We start from the raw sequence: 22,672 nt of genomic DNA, 5'->3' as shown, positions 1-22,672 counted from the left end.
AACTTTGTTGCTTTCTAATAGTCTTCCTAGTTTATAATCATCTTTTAATTTTTTTGTTTTTTTGAATTTTATAAGGTCAAATCTCTCAATCTTGTCCTTTATACTTCCTCCCCTTGCTATTAATTTATATTTTCTTCAGGTCTCCATTTAAAATCAACTAAGCTTCTTTTTAGAACACAGTGAGTTAAAAACAAAATTCCCCTCCACATATTCTCCAACAAGATCATTTTCAAAAGCCTCTGAACAGATAAAAGGAAGTGTCTTATATCCTTCTTCCAATACTTTGAAAAAGCCAAAGTGGAAAACTAAGATTATCCAACACCATGAAAAAATTTTAAGGATTCTTACCTCGACCTAAAACACAAATAGCCATTAAGTTGGATGAATAATAAGTAGAATGGAATTTCAGTAGCTCTTGTCTTACATCAATGCCTTCTTGGTTTGGTCTAGTCTCTAGAGTATATTTGTTACCTGAAAGGAAGGAAAAACATTTCTAAGAAAAAGCAAAATATGCAAATTTTAAAGCCTTGCAATTATTACTGACATTGCTGTAAGGTAAACTTAAAAAACAGAGTCCAAACAAACACATATAATGATTAGTCAAATATGTTTGACCATAACCTGGATAAACAGGACAGTATAGTACAAACTAGTAACATTTTAATCTATAGAGAGTTTTCCCTCAAGAGCTTAAAGTGCCTTATAAAAATTATACTTCTTAAAATTCCTAAGAGATAGTAGGTATTATGAGCACTTATAAGACAAAATGAGATCCACATGGCCTCCATTCACACTTACTTTAACTTCCAGTTCCCTAGGTGCTCCACAATTAATTGAACATAGTCACTGAGGGATCTTTTTGGAACTTGCCAAGTTACTTGTGGAAAGAAATGTACTATTCTTGGCTGAAGCATTAAATTTGTGACGTGAATTCTCATTAATTTGATCTACACTGGTAAAAATAGGATGCAATGCTATTTTTGTAAGTCTCAAGCAATGTACATAGTGTACCACTATGAGATCTTATGAAATTTATTAACTAATTCAATTAGGATAAAATATGCATGTCAAAAGCAAACAGTCAAACTCTCTAAGTAGTACATTTCTAATAAAGATCTTGCCATTTAAAGGCTGGGAGGTGGAATTTCAATGATTGGTATCTCTCTAAAAATGGCATCTTGACTAGAAATACCCTAAGATCTAGTATAATAACTTTTATTTTTGTTCCTGCTTATACTATTAAATGGGCTACTCTTTTTCACCTGCATAGATGAAACTATGGCAGAACATATTCTTGATGTGTTTTCTCCCCTTGGGTTATTGTAATGGCTGATGAACTGGCATTGCGAGAGTCCCCTTCACTAAACTGGGTATCTAGAGAGAGCCACCAGATGGCGTTCTCAGACCCAGTCTTTAGCCATGTAGAGCTAAAGATTCTGAGCCAAGATTCATGCCCCAGAATGCTTCAATCAACAGATCTAGTGGAGTGTGCAAGAAAGAGCCCAGCAAGTACTCATTAACCTTTCTCTAGTCAGAAAGCAACCAAATGTACTCATATTCACTAGCATAGCCTGCTAATCAAGTCTCCAGGTTCTTTATCAGTCCTCTCAGTTTCACTAAAGATCCAGTTCAACTCCAGATCTGCTCTGCTAGGGGTCCTAAAATACCCCCTCGGTCTACCTGAGGAATCCAGGTGATCTAAAAAGTATCGAGGGGCCTAACTCCTCAGAAAGAAAAAGAAAAAGAAACAAAAAAAGCTTTTTGCTGGGTAATGGTTTGAAGTTCTCTCATATTAAGGTAAAGCTTGAGTATTGATGGTACCTCCCTTTTCTACTAAATGAAGGTTATAAAAAGCCTCAGTTGCAGAGAGACTAGTCCTTAGAGCTTCCTTACTCATTTACACTGCCAAGCTCAGAGTCCTACAACATGTGCATGAAGATCCACACACTGGGACACCCGAGTTTGGAGAAATTATGTTTCATTTCAACAGACTATAAATGTGATAGTGTTAGATAGAAATCAGATTTTCAGTCTAAGTGTGATATGCCTATTCACAATCTGGTCAGTATTCTGGTTAAAAAAAAAAAATCTCAAATCAAAGTATACAAAAACCAAGATCATGGCCTCCATCTAGAACTTCAAATTCTTTCAGTTTGACTAGTTTTAGCTCATTCTGCTTTGATTTTAATGTACCTGAATATCTTACCATTCTAATCCTTACCCTTTATCTTTAGGTTCATTTAAAAACACAGAGATAAAGCAAGAACACACCCCCAATACACTAAGACATGCATCACTGGCAAAATACTGACAATGCTAGAGTAAAAAGATCCAGAGGACCACAACAGAATAGTATATCGCACAAAAAAACAAAGAATTCACTGTTCATATGCAACAGCAGGGAGGAATTTCACAACTTTAAGGCTGAACAAGAAAAGCCAGACAGACACAGAAGAGTACACACTGCATCATTTCATTTATATAAAGCATAAAAACAGGCTAAACTAAGATCTGAGTCATGAAAAGTCAGAACAGAGGTTATCCTTTGGTGGGTGGATAGTGACTACAAAGGGGCAGAAAGAGGTGCTGGTGATCTGTTTCTTGACTGGGTGCTGGGTCCATGGTGTACTGAGGTTTTGAAAATTCAGTGAGTTGTACATAAATAATAGCATTATATTCACTCAGCTGATTCTTCAAATAGCAGCAAAGTAAAAACAACAACAATTTATCAGCGCCACACACACTTTTCAGTTATTATATTTCAACAAAAAGTTAAAAGAAAAACGAGCCAAAGGAGCCACTCTGTCAACAGCAACCTGACCTACCTAAGGTACAAAAATCTAGTGATTCTGTATCTCTGGCCAAACTTCTAAACAGAGGCCCAATCACTTTTGTTCTGAAAAGTGGCTTTTAGCCACAAACAGATACCATTCTGTGAATCTACATATTCATTTATTTGCTACCTAGATGCTTTTAGGCTTTCTAATACATGATGACACAAGGAAACTGTGGTCTGTTTGGGAACACAGCCCAGAATGGCAGTCTTGTATCCTTAGATGCTCCTGAATCAGAAAGAGGAAAAAGTTCTCCAGTATTACTCTCTTGGGGTCAGGACAGTCAGCTCTTAATACAATGACAGAAAAAACATGAATATTTGGTAAAAATGGGCCAAAGAGTCAGGCTTGTTATTAAGTTTATTAGCCCTTCTATAACATTTTTTTAAAGTTTTTTAAAAACAAGAAGGCTAGCTATAGTGGAAATTCTCAAGAAAGTTAGTTGAGGAAATAGAAGGAAAAGCAGGACATAAAGCACAGAATTCCATAATTAGTCCTTAAGTTACTGAGCAGACTCTGTTACTATCAGTGCCATCAACCCCAGGTAGGGAGGTGCAGAGGAACAAGCACTGGCTTTGGTGTTGGCAGAGCTATCATCAAATCCAGGGTCAAATGTCTTCTGGCTGCATGACCTTGAACAAGTCACCCTACTTCTCTTAAGCTCAATCTGCTGTCCTGACATTGGTAGACTTATATAACACCAAATTAAAAAAGAAAAAAGATGTACAAAAGCATAAGGCTAATATTTAACAACCAATAAACAGAATAGAAAATCTGATGACACCAAGTGTTGTGGTGATGGTGTAATGAGAACTCAGACGCTGCATGAGGGAGTGCAAACTGGATCAACCACTATAGGAAACAACTTGGCAATATCTGTTTAATCTAAAAGATGTACATACCCTAATATACAGTAATGCCACTCCCAGAATTCCACTCCTAGAACCCTAGAGAACTGTGTACAAGGAAACATGTATAAGAATGCTTATAGCTGCAATGTTCTGTCAACAGAAAAATGGATAAAGAATAGTACATGCATTCAATAAATTTTTCAGAGAGCAGCAAAAAATAAAAAACTTATCAGAGGGGGCTTCCCTGGTGGCGCAGCGGTTAAGAATCCGCCTGCCAATGCAGGGGACATGGGTTTGAGCCCTGGTCAAGGAAGATCCCACATGCCACGGAGCAACTAAGCCCGTGCGCCAAGACTACTGAGCCTGCACTCTAGAGTCTGCGTGCCACAACTACTGAGCCCGCATGCCACAACTACTGAAGCCCACGTGCCTGGAGCCTGTGCTCCGCAACAAGAGAAAACACCACAATGAGAAGCCCACACACCACAACGAAGAGTAGCCTCCGCTCGATGCAACTAAAGAAAGCCTGCATGCAGCAACCAAGACCCAACGCAGCCATAAATTAACAAATAAATAAATTAATTAATTAATATATTAAAAAAACTTATCAGAGGCACACTCTCTAATATGGATAATCCTTACAAATATACCACTGAATGAAAAAACAAAAGTGGTAGATAAATAATAATAAAATACCATTTTTATAAAACTAAAAAAACTATACAACATATTGCTTAGAAATAAATGCATGACTTAGCAATGTTTTATAAAAAAAAAGCACGGAAGTGACAATCACCAAACTTAAGATAGTGGTTATCTCCCGGGAGCAGGGAGAAAAATGCAATTGGAGAAGTGTACAACAGATGCTCAAACTGTATGCTCAAAGTGTACAACAGATGCTCCAACTGTATTAGTCATGTTCTGTTTCTTTAAGTAGTGTGTAAAGAATGATCTGGCAAATGCTTTTATACTGATCTCTTTTATGACAGATAAATCTGTAAAAATGTTACAGAATTTAACATAATACTTTATTTACAGCAGAAAATAGGCAATAAACAGTATCTACTTCTGTTACGATTTGAATTGTAGGAGGAATTCCTGGCTTCTGAGTACAGCACAGAAACCGTTCCACAAAAGTAGGGAAGAAAGCTCAGTAAATAGTCCAGATGACTTTCCTCTACCTAAGAGTCCATATGTGGAGAACAATGTGAATATGGCTGGAATAACAAATACCAGTTCAGTCTCTAGACATATACTGTCCTAATTTAACCCTAATTCAGGTGGGTCATTTATATCAAATTAAAATGCTGCTACAAAAATCTTGAATCCTACCTTTCTGGCTCTCTCACTGTAAGAGTGAGCTCCAGCAGAGGCTTGAGGATGTCAGGGTTGCTGACCCACTGGGACCTTCGCTCTGGGCCTGCCAGGAGAGAGCACTGGCTTGGCAGTTGGGAGATTCAGGGTTTCCCATCCTGACTCCATCATCAACTAATTAAGCAACCTTGGAAAAGTCTACAAATATCTCCAAGGGGTCATTTATTTTATCTGTGAAATGGGGGTAATATGGGTACATGCCCAACTGTTAAAAGCAAGGGTCAATTCCTGACCCCTTCGTTTACTAGCTGTCGAGACAAGTTTCTTAACTTCTCTAAGCCCCAGTTTCCTTATTGGTAAATAAGAATAATAAGAGAACCAACCTCACAGGATTGCCATGAGGATTAAATGAATAATCTGTTTTAAGGCTCAGCATAGCATCTGTCAGACAATAATTACTTAATAGGAACTTGGGTTGCTGTGAAGTTTACGGAAAGTGATAACGGATATGAAGACAGTTTTGTAAATTGTAAGCTCAGTAAATTTTATTTTATATTTTCATTATAAGAACTATAAATTCTATTTTAAAAAAAGCTTATAAACTCAGTACTAATATATATGAGTGCTAATTTTCAAGTAAATAGAATGTATTTTCCTGGAAAATTCTAAAGCCAGCCAAATATTTCTTATACTCTGCGGGAAGGACTGAGTTTGAAGTTTTAGAAATCAAAGCTGGCTCCAACTGTATGCCTCATAAGGTTCTCAGGGAAAAGTCATTTGATAGTTATAACCATGAAACTCTTAACTGTTCTCTGAAAACCCGAGATTCTGAAGGTTAGGTTAATATATCTACAGTTATTATAACCTCTTTTTTCTTTTTAAGCTCTTTCTTCTTGCTATAGCAATCTTCTAAAAATCCTGGAAGAGACCAAAACCTTTGGAGATACATAAATTTTCCTAAAAAATTAAAAAGGACAATTCTCCTGCAGCTGGGTAAGTACATGTAAGGACAAGATGGGAGTTACAAAAGAAAAGGGGACTTGAAGTGAAAGCCTCTTAAATGCCATAATAAAGCACCTGTACACTTGTTTTCAGTAAATTTCTAGTTTTCCATAGACACATTTCCTAGCAAGAAACAAACAAAAAAAAGATACTAACAAAAGCCAGGGGAAATTTTGGAGAATAATAAATGACTAAGTGGGCTGAAATGTATCAAATATTTTTATATCTATGAGTTTATCATGATACTAAAAAAAACAAATTAGTCATCATTCAAGGATGCTAGGGAACCAACTCAATATTTTGAAAACTGGTAAATAAAGGGAATGAATCAAACATTTGTCTTGCCTTTCCTATAATAATTGTACCACTGGGTAGGCAAACGTAGAAAAAGAGATTTTCTTTTTATAGTAGCATTCAAGCAAATCAATAGGAGAAAAAACAGTAGAATTAGAGAGATGACGCATCGAGGATGGTTGCAACATCATAAACAGAAAACTAGACTCATATGCCCCTGATGAAAGAACACATCACCTATGAAGCCCTCCCCCCAAAAAGACAAACATGAATCTGATCAAGCCTCTATACCCAACTGCCAATTTGTGGAAATACAGAAGACAGAGGAATGTGTTAAACTACACTGTTGGGAATGCAATCAGCAAAAGCTAGGCTGTGAAAAGTTCTACACAATAAATATCCTGATTCTTCAATAAATAAATTCCAGGGGGTCAAAGGGAGGGAGCAGAGGAGAGAGATGAAGAATGAACCTGTAGATTAAAAATTTAAAAGACACATTAATCACTAACATCTGACACTTATGTGGATCTTTATTCAAATAAACCTTTAAAAATTATGACTTTTACGAGACAACTAGAAATTTGAACACTACCTGCATAGTTGATGATATTAATGATAATGGTACTTTTACCATGTTTTTTAAAAGTCATTATCTTTAGAGACATATATTGAAATATATGTGAGTGAAATGATATGATGTCTGGGATCTTTTCAAAATAATACGAGGGCATGACTGGGAATGCAGATCAGACAGGACTGGCCAGGGGCAAAGTGATGTATACACAGGGTTCGTTATAGTATTTTGTCTACTTCTGTACATTTTAAATTCTTCAGTTAAGAAGAGGAAGGCATGGAGGGAGGAAAGGGAGAAAAAAGTAAATGACTAACTTTTATTGGGGTCTAATTTTTTGTGTCATTATCATCATCCCAGGGTCAAGAGATGTTCAACTACCTTCTGGTTCATATTTCACAATATTTTTTTTGGTCCTAATCCATTTTCCTACTCCTTCCTACAAAAGCATCCTTTATTATGGCGAATAACAGCCAAGGGCTCACTCCTTGGTCTTTGCTTCTTGTCATGGTTTGGGGGGTCAACCTAACATTATCACAAAGAACATAGGCTTAAGAGTTCAGACTGATTTGATATTGAATTCCATAACCTACACAGACACTTCTGCTACCACCCTCCCTCTCTCCCTCCTCCCTGTATTCCCCACAAGGCTATGAAACTTTGGTCTAATTATTCTGTCAGTATTAGTTTTGGCATCTGTCAAATGGGATGATGAAAATTTCAGTATCATGGTTAAAGTTAAGTGAAATCATATTAGGTAAAACACCTACCCAGTGTGTGGCACTTAATACTCATACAATAAATACTGTTCCTTTCCTTCTTGAGTGGCTCTTCCTCTACTTAAGAAAATCCTACCCAACCTTCAGGAAAATTCAATTTGCATCCCCTCTGAGATCCTGGAGTATTTAATTCTAGGCAAACCTAAAGCAGGTAGAACAGTAGTTAAAAGCACCAGACCTGGCTCCAGCATTCAAAAAGCTGAATGACCCTAAGCAATTTAATTACCTTCTCTGAAGTCTTAGTTCACTCATCTATAAGACAGAAATAATAAGAGCACGTACCTAGTGGGGATATTGTGAGAACTGAGTTAAATAATCCAGGCAAAGTGCTTAGTACAGCACTCAGTAAAAATCAGCAAGGAGGAAAAAAGACAGAAGAGATTATGATCCTGGAAAATCAAATCTGAGATTATACTCCAGTGAAATCCTGGGTTTGACTCGCCTCTCCGACTAAACCAGAAACATCTTCAGTGCAAAGACATTGATTATACTTTTGCATTTTCTAATGCACTTTACATGTAGAGGACCTTTAAAAAATTACTTGTCAACTGAAAGAGAAAGAGAGATAATCTGAGCGCACTTATGACACCCTATTCAGATTCTTATGATCCTGTGGTACGTGCTACAAAACATAGCCGTCACATGACAATTAACAAAGAAAAACATCACCCATATCTAAATACAGCTCCACCCTCTATTTCCAGGCACTCTCCCACTTTGCCTTTCATTCTATCAAGGAGTGCCTGTTTTGTTTCCCTCACCCACATCCTGACTTCCTTTTTTTATTTCCTTCTCAGCTGACTAAACCCAGTTGCTCCCACAGTGTCTGTGGGGTTATGATTAGAGAAACAGATCACTAATGAATAACCAGAACTAAGCTTTCCCTTTCCTGTTCCAAACTACTTTTAAAAATTCAAGTGCTTCTGCTTTTATTCCATGGAGATGCAGAGAAAAAAAATTTTTAAAGGCAACAGGGCAGAGAAAAGACATATAATTTATCAGGAACTATGGACCTAAAACTAAAGGCATATGTGAGTGATAAATGAAGGGGCAAAGGGAATGTGGTCACCAGCCACTGGTTCAGCCTAAAAACAGAACAGGAGAACAACACTTCTCTAATAACACTGCCCAACAGTCAGTTCATCAAACCCACTGACTCTTCAAGCAGCCCTGGCTGCCCCTCATGACTTCATGGCAAAGACCTTTTCAAAGTTTTGCTGTCTTTCACAGCTACTGATCCTCTATTATATTGTTATTACGGAGGCTACTATCATTTACTGAGCACCTCTATGGCCAGACTTTTGGCTAACCACTTCACATGCACAACCTCTTTTAATCCTCACACCAACCTGACATGGGAGGAAACTGAGGCTTACAGAAGCTAAGAAACTGGCCCAGAGTCTCTCTCAGCCATTCAGTGATACAGCAAAGATGCAACCTCCGCACAGCCCACCTTCAGAGGACAAAACTTTACATCACATAGGAATATGCTAGTGGGAGGTGGGATTCCTGGCTGAAGTTTGAGGCTAGGAGGATCACACATGGAGTCAATGAAGACATGTGTGTGGAGACAGATTTAGCACATAATATCTACAAAAATGACTTTCAAACAAAGTAAATGACTCAAAACAGCCTTTGCCTATTTCTCTAGTGAGCTGTTTTATCTTTTACTTATTTACTTATAGAAGTTCATATCTGCTATATGCTTTGCAAATATCTTCACTGGGTATGTGCTTGTCTTTTGTTTTTGTGTTTCTATTGAACAGAAATGTTAAGTTTTAATGAAGTCAACTTTATCTTTAAATCTATGGCTTATCTTTACCTCTAAAAATATGGTTTGTGCTATGTGTGCTTGAGAACGCTTTTCCTATCTTAAGATTTTTTAAAATTCTCGTATATTTTCTTCTAAAAGTTGTATAAAGTTTTCTTTCTATAATTAGGTCCAGTCAACCTGGAATTTATTTTTGTGCATGGTGTGAGATGAGATCTAATTTTATTTATTTCTACATAGATAACTGCCACTACACCAGTTATTGAAAGGTCCATCCTTTACCTACTCATTTGTAATGTACCTCTGTCTTATGTCAAGTTTCCATACACTTGTGGATATGCTTCTAGGGTCTATAATCTATTCTACTGTTATCTTCAGGTATCCTTGCACCAGTTCCATTACTGTAACAACTAAAATTTTGATATCTGGTAGAAGTAGTGCCTTCCTTGTTCTTCAAAATTATCTTAGCTCTTCTTGGCCCTTTACTCTTTCTTATTAATTTTATAATCAGATTATAAGATTATAAAATAAAAACTTCTAGGGCTTTCAAATGGCACTACACTGAATTTAGATAAATTAGGGGTGAAATAACTGTGTAATGTTGAGTTTACCCATTCACGGACATGGTTTATCTTCCTGTTTACTCAAGCTTTTTTTTTTTCTAAATTTATATTATTTATTTATTTTTGGCTGCATTGGGTCTTTGTTGCTGTGTGTGGGCTTTTCTCTAGTTGTGGCGAGCGGGGGCTACTCTTTGTTGTGGTGCGTGGGCTTCTCATTGCAGTGGCTTCTCTTGTTGTGGAGCACAGGCTCTAGGCGCGCAGGCTTCAGTTGTTGTGGCACGTGCGTGGGCTCAGTAGCTGTGGCTCGCAGGCTCTAGAATGCAGGCTCAGTAGTTGTGGCACATGGGCTTAGTTGCTCCATGGCATGTGGGATGCTCCTGGACGAGGGCTCGAACCTGTGTCCCCTGCATTGGCAGGCAGATTCTTAACCACTGCACCACCAGGGAAGCCCTACTCAGGCATTCTTTCATATCCATTATATATTTCTTGCTCTTCTGTTAGAGTTGTTTCTAAATACCTTGTAGATATTTTTATATTGTAAATGAAATAATTTTTCCTGTAGCATTTTTCTAATTGATTACTATTGATACAAGAATGCAATGTCAGTGTTTCTCTTCTTTTGGCAACGTTGGTGAATAATCTTATTTTTAATGACTGATCTGAAGAGTTCTTGAATTTTTTATGCAATCATATGGAAATAAGGAAAATTTCCTTTTGCTTCCTTTCAACCTCTTACTTATCACGTTTTTTTCCCTTAACTTCCTGTAATGACTAGTACCTACGGCACAACTGAACAAAAAATTGATTAGAGGGTATTCTTGTTTTGTTTTTGCCTTTCAACAGAAATCCCTTTGAAACGTCAGAATTAATCATGATGTCTGGCATAGGTTGTTATCAACTCGAGAGTTTTTTGTTGTTTTTTTCATGAATGAGTGCTTTTTTGTTGTTTTGTTCATGAAGGAGTTTTATCAAATGCTTTTCCTGGGTCTATCACTGCCTATGAAATGACTGCCTATCACTCTGAATTACTTAAACTGTAGGTTGGGACCCACTCGATTGTGCTGAAATAAATTTAATGTATTGGCAGACCAGAATTTTTTTTAAAAGAAACAGAATATAACAGAGGGTACCAGACTACATCTGAAAATATAAGAAAGATATTGTTTGGTAAAACTTTTGTTTCAGTTGCTTACACAAACACGCATACATGTGCTCTGAGTAAAATATGCTTCTTACTGTGGGTTATATAAAGTATTGTCAAGGACTAACATTTTATTGTAAGGTTTTCTTAAAAATACAGAACACAATGCTTGGTTTTTGTTCATTTAAAAATACCCAGCTTTTCCTGATAGTAAATAATAATAATATTATTAAAATAATATTTTAAATATTAATGTTAAAATAATAAATCATAATCCCTTGATGGACAAAATGGCCCACAGAAACATCTGAAGTTACTAAAAAATAATAGAAGTAAATTAAGTATGAATTTCTGACAAGGATTCTTCTGCAAAAATAACTTTTGCAAAATTTTATACGTGTGTAATTTCTAAGGTAAGGGTATACAGCTTTCATCATACTTTCAAACTTGTCTGTGACCTTAACAATCGACAGAACCTCTACTCCAAAAAGTTCAATGTTAGTTTATATTTCTACACTCAGTAGGTAACTTGGTATTTGCATTACTTATATCACATTTTCTGTACTTTTGTACTGAGTCTGGCTAACTCACCTCTTAGCTGTTTATATTACCTCATATTTTGCTAACTGCCTAGCCTTGTCAGCGGTTAAAAAAGAAATATGCTCTTAAACTCCACCTCTACGTAACTGACCTCATTCAATGTTTTTCTTTGCCCATCACTCCCGAAATCTTCTTCTAGGACATTTTAAGATTGTTTCTTGTTTGTGACCAGAGGTAATACTGCTCACCTTATTCACTGGATTTATTTCTGGAAGATCTGTGGCTGCTTCCTGATTATGCTGATTGTGATTTATCACCAGTGAGACTATTTAAAAGAAGGCAACTCCCAAAGAGGAGCTCTAACACGTTCTGCACAATAGCAGCACTGTTGGTGGAGGTATCTAACCTGCCAAAGGGACCATTTAAAGGACAACACTCATTTGGATGTAGTAATTTGAAATTTGGTTTTTAAAACTCAGTCCCTCTTGATATACCACGTATGCTGATGTCCTCTACGAAAGCCACTTTCCAGATAATTAATCATTACATAGACATTTTAGAGACCACAATATCCACCTTAGCAGTGATGCTGTCACAGGGTGCCAAATATTATAAGTCTAAAGAATACAGTATCACTGCTTCTAATTACAATTTTTAAAAACTCCTATTTCTATAAAGCTATGCTAATTCCCTGGCTGCTGCTAGATACATTAGAATGGTATCCAAACTGAAAGAAAGCTGTCTTTATAGTCTTTTTTTAAAAGTTCCCCAAATTAACTTATGTAATAAGCATAAATTTTAAGTACACTAAACAATCTATTATTTTTATGCTATTTCATAATCCCCAAAGCAGTATTTTAAAATCACAGCAACCTTTTTTTTTTTTTTTTTGCGGTACGCGGGCCTCTTACTGTTGTGGTCTCTCCCGTTGCAGAGCACAGGCTCCGGACGCGCAGGCTCAGCGGCCATGGCTCACGGGCCTAGCCGATCCACGGCATGTGGGATCTTCCCGGACCGGGACACGAACCTGCGTCCCCTGCATCAGCAGGTGGACTCTCAACCACTGCGCCACCAGGGAAGCCCCCACAGCAACCTTTAACAATGATTACATCTTGTGAAGTGGTAATGGCAAGAGTAGATGAAGAAAAGGGCAACTTTTTGTTTTTTAAAAAAAAATACTTTTGTATCATTTAAATATTTAAATTAAATGTACTTTTTAATGAAAAACTGAATAAAGATAAAGGGTACAATTGTAAAATCAAGAATCTCTATATTTATTTTATTCTACTCCCTGTTACTCCCCACCTCTAATCTCCTACCAGGATGTTGTAGCACTTTGAGAGCAGGGACCTTGTGTGTCTTCTATAGTCATGCCCGGAGCAGACACTATGCATCTATCTACCTGTAGATAGTAGAGGTGGAGGTAATGGGAGCAGGGGGGTTCAACAAGCCTTGAAGTGAGCATTCTATTTACTCAGAATAAAGAGATCTATTATCTCCTCCCTTTGAAATGCTGGTTAATATCTACTCACAGGGACTTCCCTGGTGGTCCAGTGGCTAAGACTCCAAGCTCCCAATGCAGGGGGCCCGGGTTCAATCCCCGGTCAGTGAACTAGATCCCACATGCCGCAACTAAGAGTTTGCATGCTGCAACTAAAAGATCCTGCATGCCGCAACCAAAGATTCCACATGCCACAACTAAAAGATCCCATGTGCTACAACTAAGACCTGACGCAGCCAAATAAGTATTTTTAAAAAATATCTATTCACAGCTCTAACTGCTCTGTTCCTTAAACAGTCAGACCCCTATTTGTATGGGATGGCCAGAGTAACCTCTAGAGGGCTAAATAACTGCTTAGGTCACTGTTACTACAATTTTGAGAATATCATTCCACGTATTACGTACAAAGTCCAATGCCAGAATCACTCTGTTGTACACCTGAAAATTACATAATATTGTACATCAACTACACCTCAATTTAAAAAAATATCCAATGCCAAGGGCCCAACTCCTGTTGACATCCTTCTTTTTGAACTACTAGCCAAAATGTTACTCATCTGTTAAAGGGATTATTACCACTTCATTCTTACTATTTCTAAAATCTAAATTCAATTCTATCACCTTGTTATCCAACAAACTTGCTTCATATTTGGTCACTCCTCTTCTCAATAAACTATCACCTTCTCCATGAAGCTCACATACCTAAGTTTTAACCTCTTCTTAGGTCACGAATCACATATAGGTGCCTACATAGGGACCTGACAGATAACATATGTGTAGGGGCATGGTTTAAGAAATACCAAGTAGTAACAATGATATAACAACCATTTATCAGCTCCAGACTCTGAGTTTATGAACAACAGGGTAGGTGGGAACAAGGAGTTCTGCAATCTTCTATCCTGAACTGTAAAATACAATACTGGGCAAAGGGGCCATGGTTTAAATGAGGTCAAGGAGGATGGATGCATTAGAGCCGCAGCTGACAAACCTGTTCCAAATTTGCTGAAGGGGTGTTTGGGATCCCCTGTAGCTTTTTCCAACTGAAAGAGTCTCCAAGCATCGTTCATCACATTCTTCTCATGTTCTGAATCAACTGCATTTACCTCTCTGTCTTTGCAACTCTCATCAAACAAGGGGCACAGGAAAAACTGTGCAAACCTAAGGGTAAGAAACATAATTAACAATTTGAAAGCTGTTATTTTAAGTGGTCTTTTAAAAATATGTTTAAAAAAATATGTTTGAAACTTAGATAGGAAATATGAATTCTACAGAATAAGAAAAAACTACCATTGCTACTTAGAAAAAAGGAATATAAGTTCTAAGTAACAAAAAATATAATATCATACATATGTAAATTCAGAGAACTCTACACCAGATATGTTAAATAATTAGTGAAAATATAAAAAGATTAACACCTCTGATTCTGACAATTCCCATGTGTTGTTACCACACCGCCAAGCAATTCTCCGACACCAGCTGGGTGGCCTAAAATTCAACTCAATACTGGTATCATCAGATCTACAAGACTGCCCCCAACTTCAAACACCAATTGCAAGTCCAGGTTGTCACTTGGGCTTCTGACCAACTGGCTGTAGATCAGAGGTTCCCACGACCTCCTCCTCGGGTTCGATTAATTTCCTAGATCAGCTTACAGGACTCAGAGAAATGTTTTACTTACTAAATTACTGGATTTATTATAAAAGGATATGATTCAGGAACAGCCAGATGAAAGAGATGCATAAGGCAAGGTATGTGGGAAGGGTATGGAGCTTCCATGCCCTCTAGGCAGGCCACCCTCCCCAAATCTCCATGTGTTCACCAACCTGTAAGTTCTCCAAACCTCGTCAGGATTGGGTAAATCACTGATCACTGGTGACTGAAGTCAATCTCCAGCCCCTGGACTGAAAGTTCCAACCCTTAATCACAGGGCTGGCTCCCCTGGCAACCAGCCCCCAACCTCAGATTATCAAGGGACTTCCCCAAAGTCACTTCATTAAAATAACAAAAAGCAACCTTTGGCTCTCATCACTTAGGAAATTCCAAGGGTTTTAGGAGCTATGGGCCAGGACCAGGGACAAAGACCAAATATATATTTCTTCTTATAAACCACAATACAACAACAACAAAAAGTCAGGGCAGACTTATGAGACAGAAGCAATGTATTTAAGATCTACAATTCGGCATGTCTATGAAAATCCCTGTTGTATATGCCTAATTCTCCAAGAAAGGAAAAGGCAGGTGATGGTTCTTAGGCAATAAATCTTAAATTTTCAGTTTTAATTGCAATTTCACTAAGACTCAGGCATCTTAGGACACACTAAGTGACCTATTTTTAAAAGGTTCTACCTGAATATTTTTCCTTCTTATAAAGAAAAGGAAACAAACTTTAATTAGTGGAAAAAATAATGGAGTAAAAAACCTATGACACAGTAGTTTGACTAAGACATAATTATGGGCTTTTATGAAATATTAAGAGAATTTTAAAAATTTAATAAGCAGCGGTTCAACAAATAACATGGCAGGTAACTTTAACATAAGTAACCAATATGCTTTTCTTGAGGCTATTCTTTAATAGTAGTACCAAAGCTGAACTAAGATTCCTTTAGCTAATAAATTAACTTTCCTATATCAGGTTGCAATTTAAATCATGATTTCATATAGTAATAAGTCTTCTTAAGAAACTTTAGACCCCATCTTATAAAAAACAATGTCCAGAATTCAGATGAAGACAAGAGAAGAGGCTCTGTCTGAATGCGACTACTACTCAGTGGGCCTAAGAGACTCCTGGGTTTATAAACATCTCAGCAACTGCACCTCATCGTCCAGCCGTCAAAAAGACTGTTACCATTACTTGATATTATTTTAAGCACATAGTGAATACAATCCCGTGCTAAGTACTTTACGCATACCAATCCAAAGGGAAACTCCATCTATCCGGAGCCTGTAATCAAAGATATATGGAAACAGATAATTCTAGACATATAACCACTTTTACCTACCTCAATTCAGGCTGGGAAAAGTGCCTGATAGCTACATACCATAGCTGGACAAGTCCACATAAAGGGTCATGATTCTGACACAGTATAATCAATATTTTTGAAAGATGCTCTATATAAGTGGTTTTTTAACTCTGATCCAAGTAACAGACATCCTCCATCAAACAGAGATCTATTATATGAACATCTGCTGAAGCATTTGTAAAGCAGGAAATTAAATTCAGTGTATGATCCCAGGGAACTCATTAATGGAAGTCTTCTGGGAATACATACAAAAGATGATTACACCTCAAAGCTGCTGCCTGAAGACTGAAACATAAGCTAGAATAAATAAGAAACAGGCTACTCTGACCCAGTCCTGTATCCTGAACCCATGCCCTTGTTCTGTTAATGTTCTTTGTGCTACAGAATAAATTCAAACTATTAGGTTTGAAAAAAAAGACTATTAATATAAGTAAGCAATTAAAGCTGAGAATTACTAAAATTGTGAAGTCAAACTTCATTATAGACGCATCAAAAGGCTGCAGAATTACACCTTCTTGGTAACACAGAAAACTGTAAAAATTCACCACAGGAAAAATTACACTTTGAACAATGAATCAAATCACTGATATGATAAAAAAAATTATATACTGTTAGCTGTATAGAAAATTGACCAAGAAATTAGAATAGCCTAATGGAGCTTGCTCCAGAAAATACTTTCACAAAATGTCCCCAGGGCTGAAACAGCAGGTCAAAACATTCTGTATCCACTAAGTATCCTTGAGGATTGAGGAACTAAAGGAGAACAGAATATTTAGTTCTAGCATTCTGGAACAGGAGATGGTTGAAAGGAGATCCATGACATCATTACAGTTTATTCTTCATCACATGCTTCATATGTAATACCAGTTAGAATGGGAAGGCCTGGTGAGAATTTTATAAGTCAATAAAATATTTTGTAGGCTTAAAGTCTGGTTTAAAGTCATGCCATTATTTTTCCTCTACCACAATGTAAATATACGACATCATTCATTATTTTCTTTTTTATAAAATCCAGAGGGGGAAAATACTGGTTAAAATATCTTTTGTTAAGCTATAAAGCTGTGAAGACATCTTTGTAAAAATATTAATTATTATTATTAACATGATAAGTGAACACAGGTGGATAATTCATAGGGTATTTTCAGCATTACCTGTCTAGGGCACCTTCTAGGTGTTCATGAGAAACATCAAAATAGTAATTGGTATGCTCTCCACTAGTAAAGGCATTTGAACTTCCTGCATGCTCACTGAGAAACTGGCTGTATTCATTTTCTTTAGGGTATTTCTTTGTTCCTAAAAATAGCATATGTTCACAAAAATGACTTAAGCCAGCAATATTTGCAGGATCTGACAAGGAACCTGAAAGAGAAGAGAAAATATACATATATAATAAATCATTTTTTTATATGTTGAAAGCTATGGAGTACAGATGAATCACAGATGATTTGGAACTTCTGTTAGCATGATAACTCCAACCACAGTCAGAGAAAGTTAAGCATAGGCTACTCTAAATGGTGCAGTTTAGATTCAAATTCAAGCCCCAGCTTTTGACATCAGTTAGTTGGTGGCCTTGGGCAGATACTTAACTCCTCTGGACATTAGCTTCCTCACACATCACGCTAAGAGGAAGAGTTGAATTCACTGTTTTAAAGAGCTAGAAACTTTCTAGCTCTTATATTTTATTGCAGGAGACAATATAGCATAGTGCTAAGAGCATAAGTTTGGGGGTTAGCAGCTCTACTAGCTGTAAAACTTTGAGCAAAATATTTTGCTTCAGTCACTTTTTAAAAAAAAATTTTGTTTATTTATTTATTTTATTTATTTTTGGCTGCACTGGGTCTTTGTTGCTGGGCGCGGGCTTTCTCTAGTTGCGGTGAGTGGGGGCTACTCTTCGTTGTGGTGTGCAGGCTTCTCATTGCGGTGGCTTATCTTGTTGCGGAGCACGGGCTCTAGGCACGCGGGCTTCAGTACTTGTGGCTCGTGGGCTCTAGAGTGCAGTCTCAGTAGTTGTGGCGCACGGGCTTTGTTGCTCCGCATCATGTGTGATCTTCCCGGACCAGGTCTCAAACCCCTGTCCTCTGCATTGGCAGGCAGATTCTTAACCACTGCACCACCAGTGAAGCCCTCAGTCACTTTTTGTATACATACCTTACTTAGAGAGTTGTGCAACTACAAATTAGACGATAATTTGCAAAGCACATTGAGCTGTGCTTGGCAATAATTATTTGTTCAACTTATGATGGTTATTATCTTATTTTCCCAATTCTAAAATGCCATTGAATTAAATAAAAGCTTTTCAGAGAGGAAAAAAAGAAACTAAATGTACATATAAATAAGAAATAACTTGATTAAAGCAGCATTAAATGTGGAAGAAATGTGCACACAAGAATTTAGGAAATATGGTATTCCCTAGTATATCAAAAGTTTATAAAGTAAAGGCATTAGAACTGTCACTGTTTTAAAGGATGGGAATGAATTTCCTTGCTGCTAGGTCACCTTAGCTGGGAACCTAACAAGATACTTTTGGTAAATGTAAGGCGATTTAACTTAGACAACTGTAGATTACCAACAGCTGTACAGGACTACTGTACAAAGTAAGATACATCGAACTGGTAACTACCAGGTCTCCATTTGCACAAATATGGAGAGTTCTAATAATTGTCAACATTAGGTCGATGAAACTGAACAAAGCTTAATTCATAATTTTAAACTGTACCTATGTGTACATCAAGTGCTGCTGATGATTTATCTGTTGTGGGATCACTGATGAGAAGTACTTTGATCCCATTGGCCAGCTCTAGTCCACGGTATTCTCGCTTGTCTTCAGGAGATTTGATGATATGATTTCCTACTCTCTTGATAGCTGGATTATTCATTTTGCTGTAAGTCTTTTTTTGGAAACTGAAAAGAAATAAATTATTAATTGTTGGATTGTGCTTTTTTCTTTTAATGAACAAAGAGTAACAAGCAAAACCATATAATATATCATCAGATTAAAAAATGTGTACAATCAAGTACAACTGACATACAATATTAGTTTCCGGTGTACAGCACAGTGATTCATCACAAACTGATCACCACAATAAGTCTAGTAACCATCTGTCACCATACAAAGTTCTTAAAATATTATTGACTATATTCCCTACATCCCCATTGACTTATTTATTTTATAACTGGAAATTTATACCTCTTAATCACCTTCACCTATTTTGCCCAACCCCCCCCATCCTCCCCTCTAGCAACCAACAATTTTTCCTCTGTATCTATGAGTCTGTTTCTGTTTTGTTTGTTCACTTATTTCGTTTTTTAGATTCCACATATAAGTAAAATCAAACGATATTTGTCTTTCTCTGACTTATTTCACTTAGCATAATACCCCTCTAGGTCCATCCGTGCTGTTCCAAATGGCAAGATTTCATTATTTTCATGGCTGAGTAATATTCCTGTGTGTGTATATGTGTGTGTGTGTGTGTGTGAGGTATGGTACACAGACACACACACAGACACACAGACACACACACACTGGAATATTACTCAGCCATGAGAAAGAATGAAATCTTGCTATTCGCCTTTCATCCATATCTTGGCTACTATAAATAATGCTGCAATGAACAAAGGTCTGCCTGTATTTTTCAAATTAGTGTTCTCATACTTTCTGGATAAATACCCAGAAGTGGAACTGCTGGATTGTATGGTAGTCCTATTTTTAATTTTTTGAGGAAACTTCATACAATTGGTGCATTGCATGAAGTCCACCAATAATGCACAAGGGTTCCCTTTTCTCCATGTCCTCGTCAACACTTAATTTGTTGTCATTTTTTTTTTCACATTTCTTTGTACCTGTCTTGTGATAATTGGCAATTGGCACTTCTTGCTTACATTGATTTGTTAATATTTCTGATTTCACGGCTTCACATCTCAATATTCAATTATAAATTCATATTCCAAAAGTTACACTAAGAAAAGATTCAGAAAGATCCAAATATGAAATGAATAATTCAAGCTTTCAATACAGAAAAAATCATGTTCACATTGGTTTTTTTTTTAATTTAAAGTAACAATGGTTCTTAATTGTTGTCTTTTTGATAACAGCCATTCTGACAGGTGTGGGGTGGTTTTGATTTGCATTTCCCTGATGTAGTGATGTTGAGCATCTGTTCATGTGTCTGCTGGCCACGTGTATGTCTTCCATGGATAAATGTATATTCATTTTTTAAATGTCCATTTTTTAAATCAGATTGTTTTTGATATTGAGTTGTGTGAGTTCTCTATATATTTTGGATATTAACCCTTTATCAAATATATCATTTGCAAATATCTTCTACCATTCAGTAGATCGTCTTTTCATTTTGTTGATGGTTTCCTTAGCTGTGCAACAGCTTTTTAGTTTGATGTAGTCCCATTTGTTTATTTTTGCCTGAGGAGATACATACAAAAAAATATTGCTAAGAACGATGTCAAAAAGCATACTGCCTATGTTTTCTTCTAGGAGTTTTATGGTTTCAGGCCTTACATTTAAGTCTTTCATCCATTTTGAGTTTATTTTTGTATATGGTATAGGAAAGTGATTCAGTTTTCCCAGCATCACTTGCTGATGAGAATATCTTTTCCCCAATGTATGGTCTTGGCTCCTCTGTTGTAAATTAATTGACCCACATGTGAGTGGGTTTATTTCTAGGCTCTCTATTCTGTCCCATTGATCTATGCATCTGTTTTTGTGCCATATAGTTTTGATTACTATAGCTTTCTAATATAGTTTGAAATCAGGAAGCATGATAACTCCAACTTTGTTTTTCTTTCTTAAGACTACTTTGGTTATTAAGGGCCTTTTGCAGTTCCATATGAATTTTAGGATTATTTGTTCCGTTCTGTGAAAAATGTCATTAGTATTTTCATAGGGATTGCACTGAATCTGTAGATTGCTTTGGGTAATGTGTACATTTTACCAATATTAATTCTCCTATCCATAAACATAATATAATCTTTCCATTTATTTGTGTCATCTTCAATTTCTTTCATCAATGTCTTATAGTTTTCAGAGTTCAGGTCTTTCATCTCCTTGATTAAATTTATTCCTAGGTATTTTATTCTTTTTGATGCAAATGTAAATGGGATTATTTCCTTCATTTCTCCTTCTGAAAGTCTGTTATTACTATACAGAAACACAAAAGATTTCTGTATACTGATTTTGAATCCCACAGTTTCACTGAATTCATTTATTAGTTCTAACAGTTATTTTGGAGGAGTCTTTAAGGTTTTCTATATACAGTAGCATGTCATCTGAAAATAGTAATCCATTACTATGTTGAATAAAAGTGGTGAGGGTGGGCATTCTTGTCCTGTTCCTGATCTTAGAGGAATAGCGTTCAGCTTTTCACCATTGAGTATTATGTTAGTTGTGAGTCTGTCATATATGGCCTTTATTATGTTGAGGTTATATTTCTTCTATACTCACTTTGTTGACAGTTTTTTCTTTTCTTTTCTTTTCTTTTTTGCTGTACGCGGGCCTCTCACTGCTGTGGCCTCTCCCGTTGCGGAGCACAGGCTCCAGACATGCAGGCTCAGCGGCCACGGCCCACGGGCCCAGCCGCTCCGCGGCATGTGGGATCCTCCCAGACCGGGGCACGAAGCCGCATCCCCTGCATTGGCAGGCGGACTCTCAACCACTGCGCCACCAGGGAAGCCCCTGACAGTTTTTTTCATAAATCGATGTTGAATTTTGTCAAATGGTATTTCTGCATCTGTTGGGATGATCACATGATTTTTATCCTTCGTTTTGTTAATATGATGTTTCATGTTGATTGATTTGCAGATGTGGAACCATCCTTGAATTGCTGGAACAAATCCCACTTCATTGTGGTATATGACCCTTTTAATGTATTGTTGAATTTGGTTTCCTAATATTTTGCTGAGGATTTTTGCATCTTTGTTCATCAGGAACACTGTCATGTGATTTTCTTTTTTTTTTTTAATGGTGTCTGTATCTGGTTTTGGTATCAGGGTAACACTGCCCTTGTAGAATGATTTTTGAAGTGTTCCTTTTCCTCTTTAATTTTTTAGAATAGTTTGAGAAAGACAGATTGATATTAAGTCTTTTTTAAATGTTTGGTAGAGTTCACCTGTGAAGCTGTGTGGTTCTGGACTTTTGTTTGGAACTTTTTGATTACTGATTCAATTTCATTACTAGTTATCTGTCTGTTCAGATTTTCTGTTTCTTCGTGATTCAGTCTCAGAAGATTGTATGTTTCTAGGAATTTATCCATTTCTTCTAGGTTGTCCAATTTTTTGGCAAGTAATTGTTTATCACAGACTCTTATGATCCTTTGCATTTCTGTGGTATCAGCTGTAACTTCTCTTTCATTTGTTTTTATTTATTTGGGTCCTCTCTTTATGAGTTTGGCTAAAGGTTTATCAATTTTGTTTATCTCTTCAAAGAATCAGCTTTTAGTTTCATTGTATTTTCTATTGTTCTTTAATCTCTATTTCATTTA

General features: G+C 36.7%; 1 protein-coding gene across 4 annotated transcripts in view; it reads right to left on the bottom strand.

Moving 5' to 3' along the window:
* The window catches only part of IDE (insulin degrading enzyme), a 111,523-nt gene that overhangs the window by 56,903 nt on the left and 31,948 nt on the right, over window positions 1-22,672 (bottom strand). For all 4 annotated transcript variants that reach the window (XM_060034472.1, XM_060034471.1, XM_060034470.1 and 1 more), the window contains 4 exons: window positions 18,898-19,082; window positions 17,333-17,540; window positions 14,150-14,319; window positions 349-471 (listed from right to left, as the gene is read on the bottom strand). In XM_060034472.1, coding sequence (XP_059890455.1) covers window positions 349-471; window positions 14,150-14,319; window positions 17,333-17,540; window positions 18,898-19,082 — 686 coding nt within the window. The remainder of the gene's footprint in view (window positions 1-348; window positions 472-14,149; window positions 14,320-17,332; window positions 17,541-18,897; window positions 19,083-22,672) is intronic.

This window comes from Delphinus delphis, chromosome 16 (genome assembly GCF_949987515.2).
Source record: "Delphinus delphis chromosome 16, mDelDel1.2, whole genome shotgun sequence".
In the NCBI taxonomy this organism is placed as follows: domain Eukaryota; kingdom Metazoa; phylum Chordata; class Mammalia; order Artiodactyla; family Delphinidae; genus Delphinus; species Delphinus delphis.
Note: the sequence above shows the minus strand (reverse complement) of the source record. Positions and strands in the feature narration are given on the sequence as shown.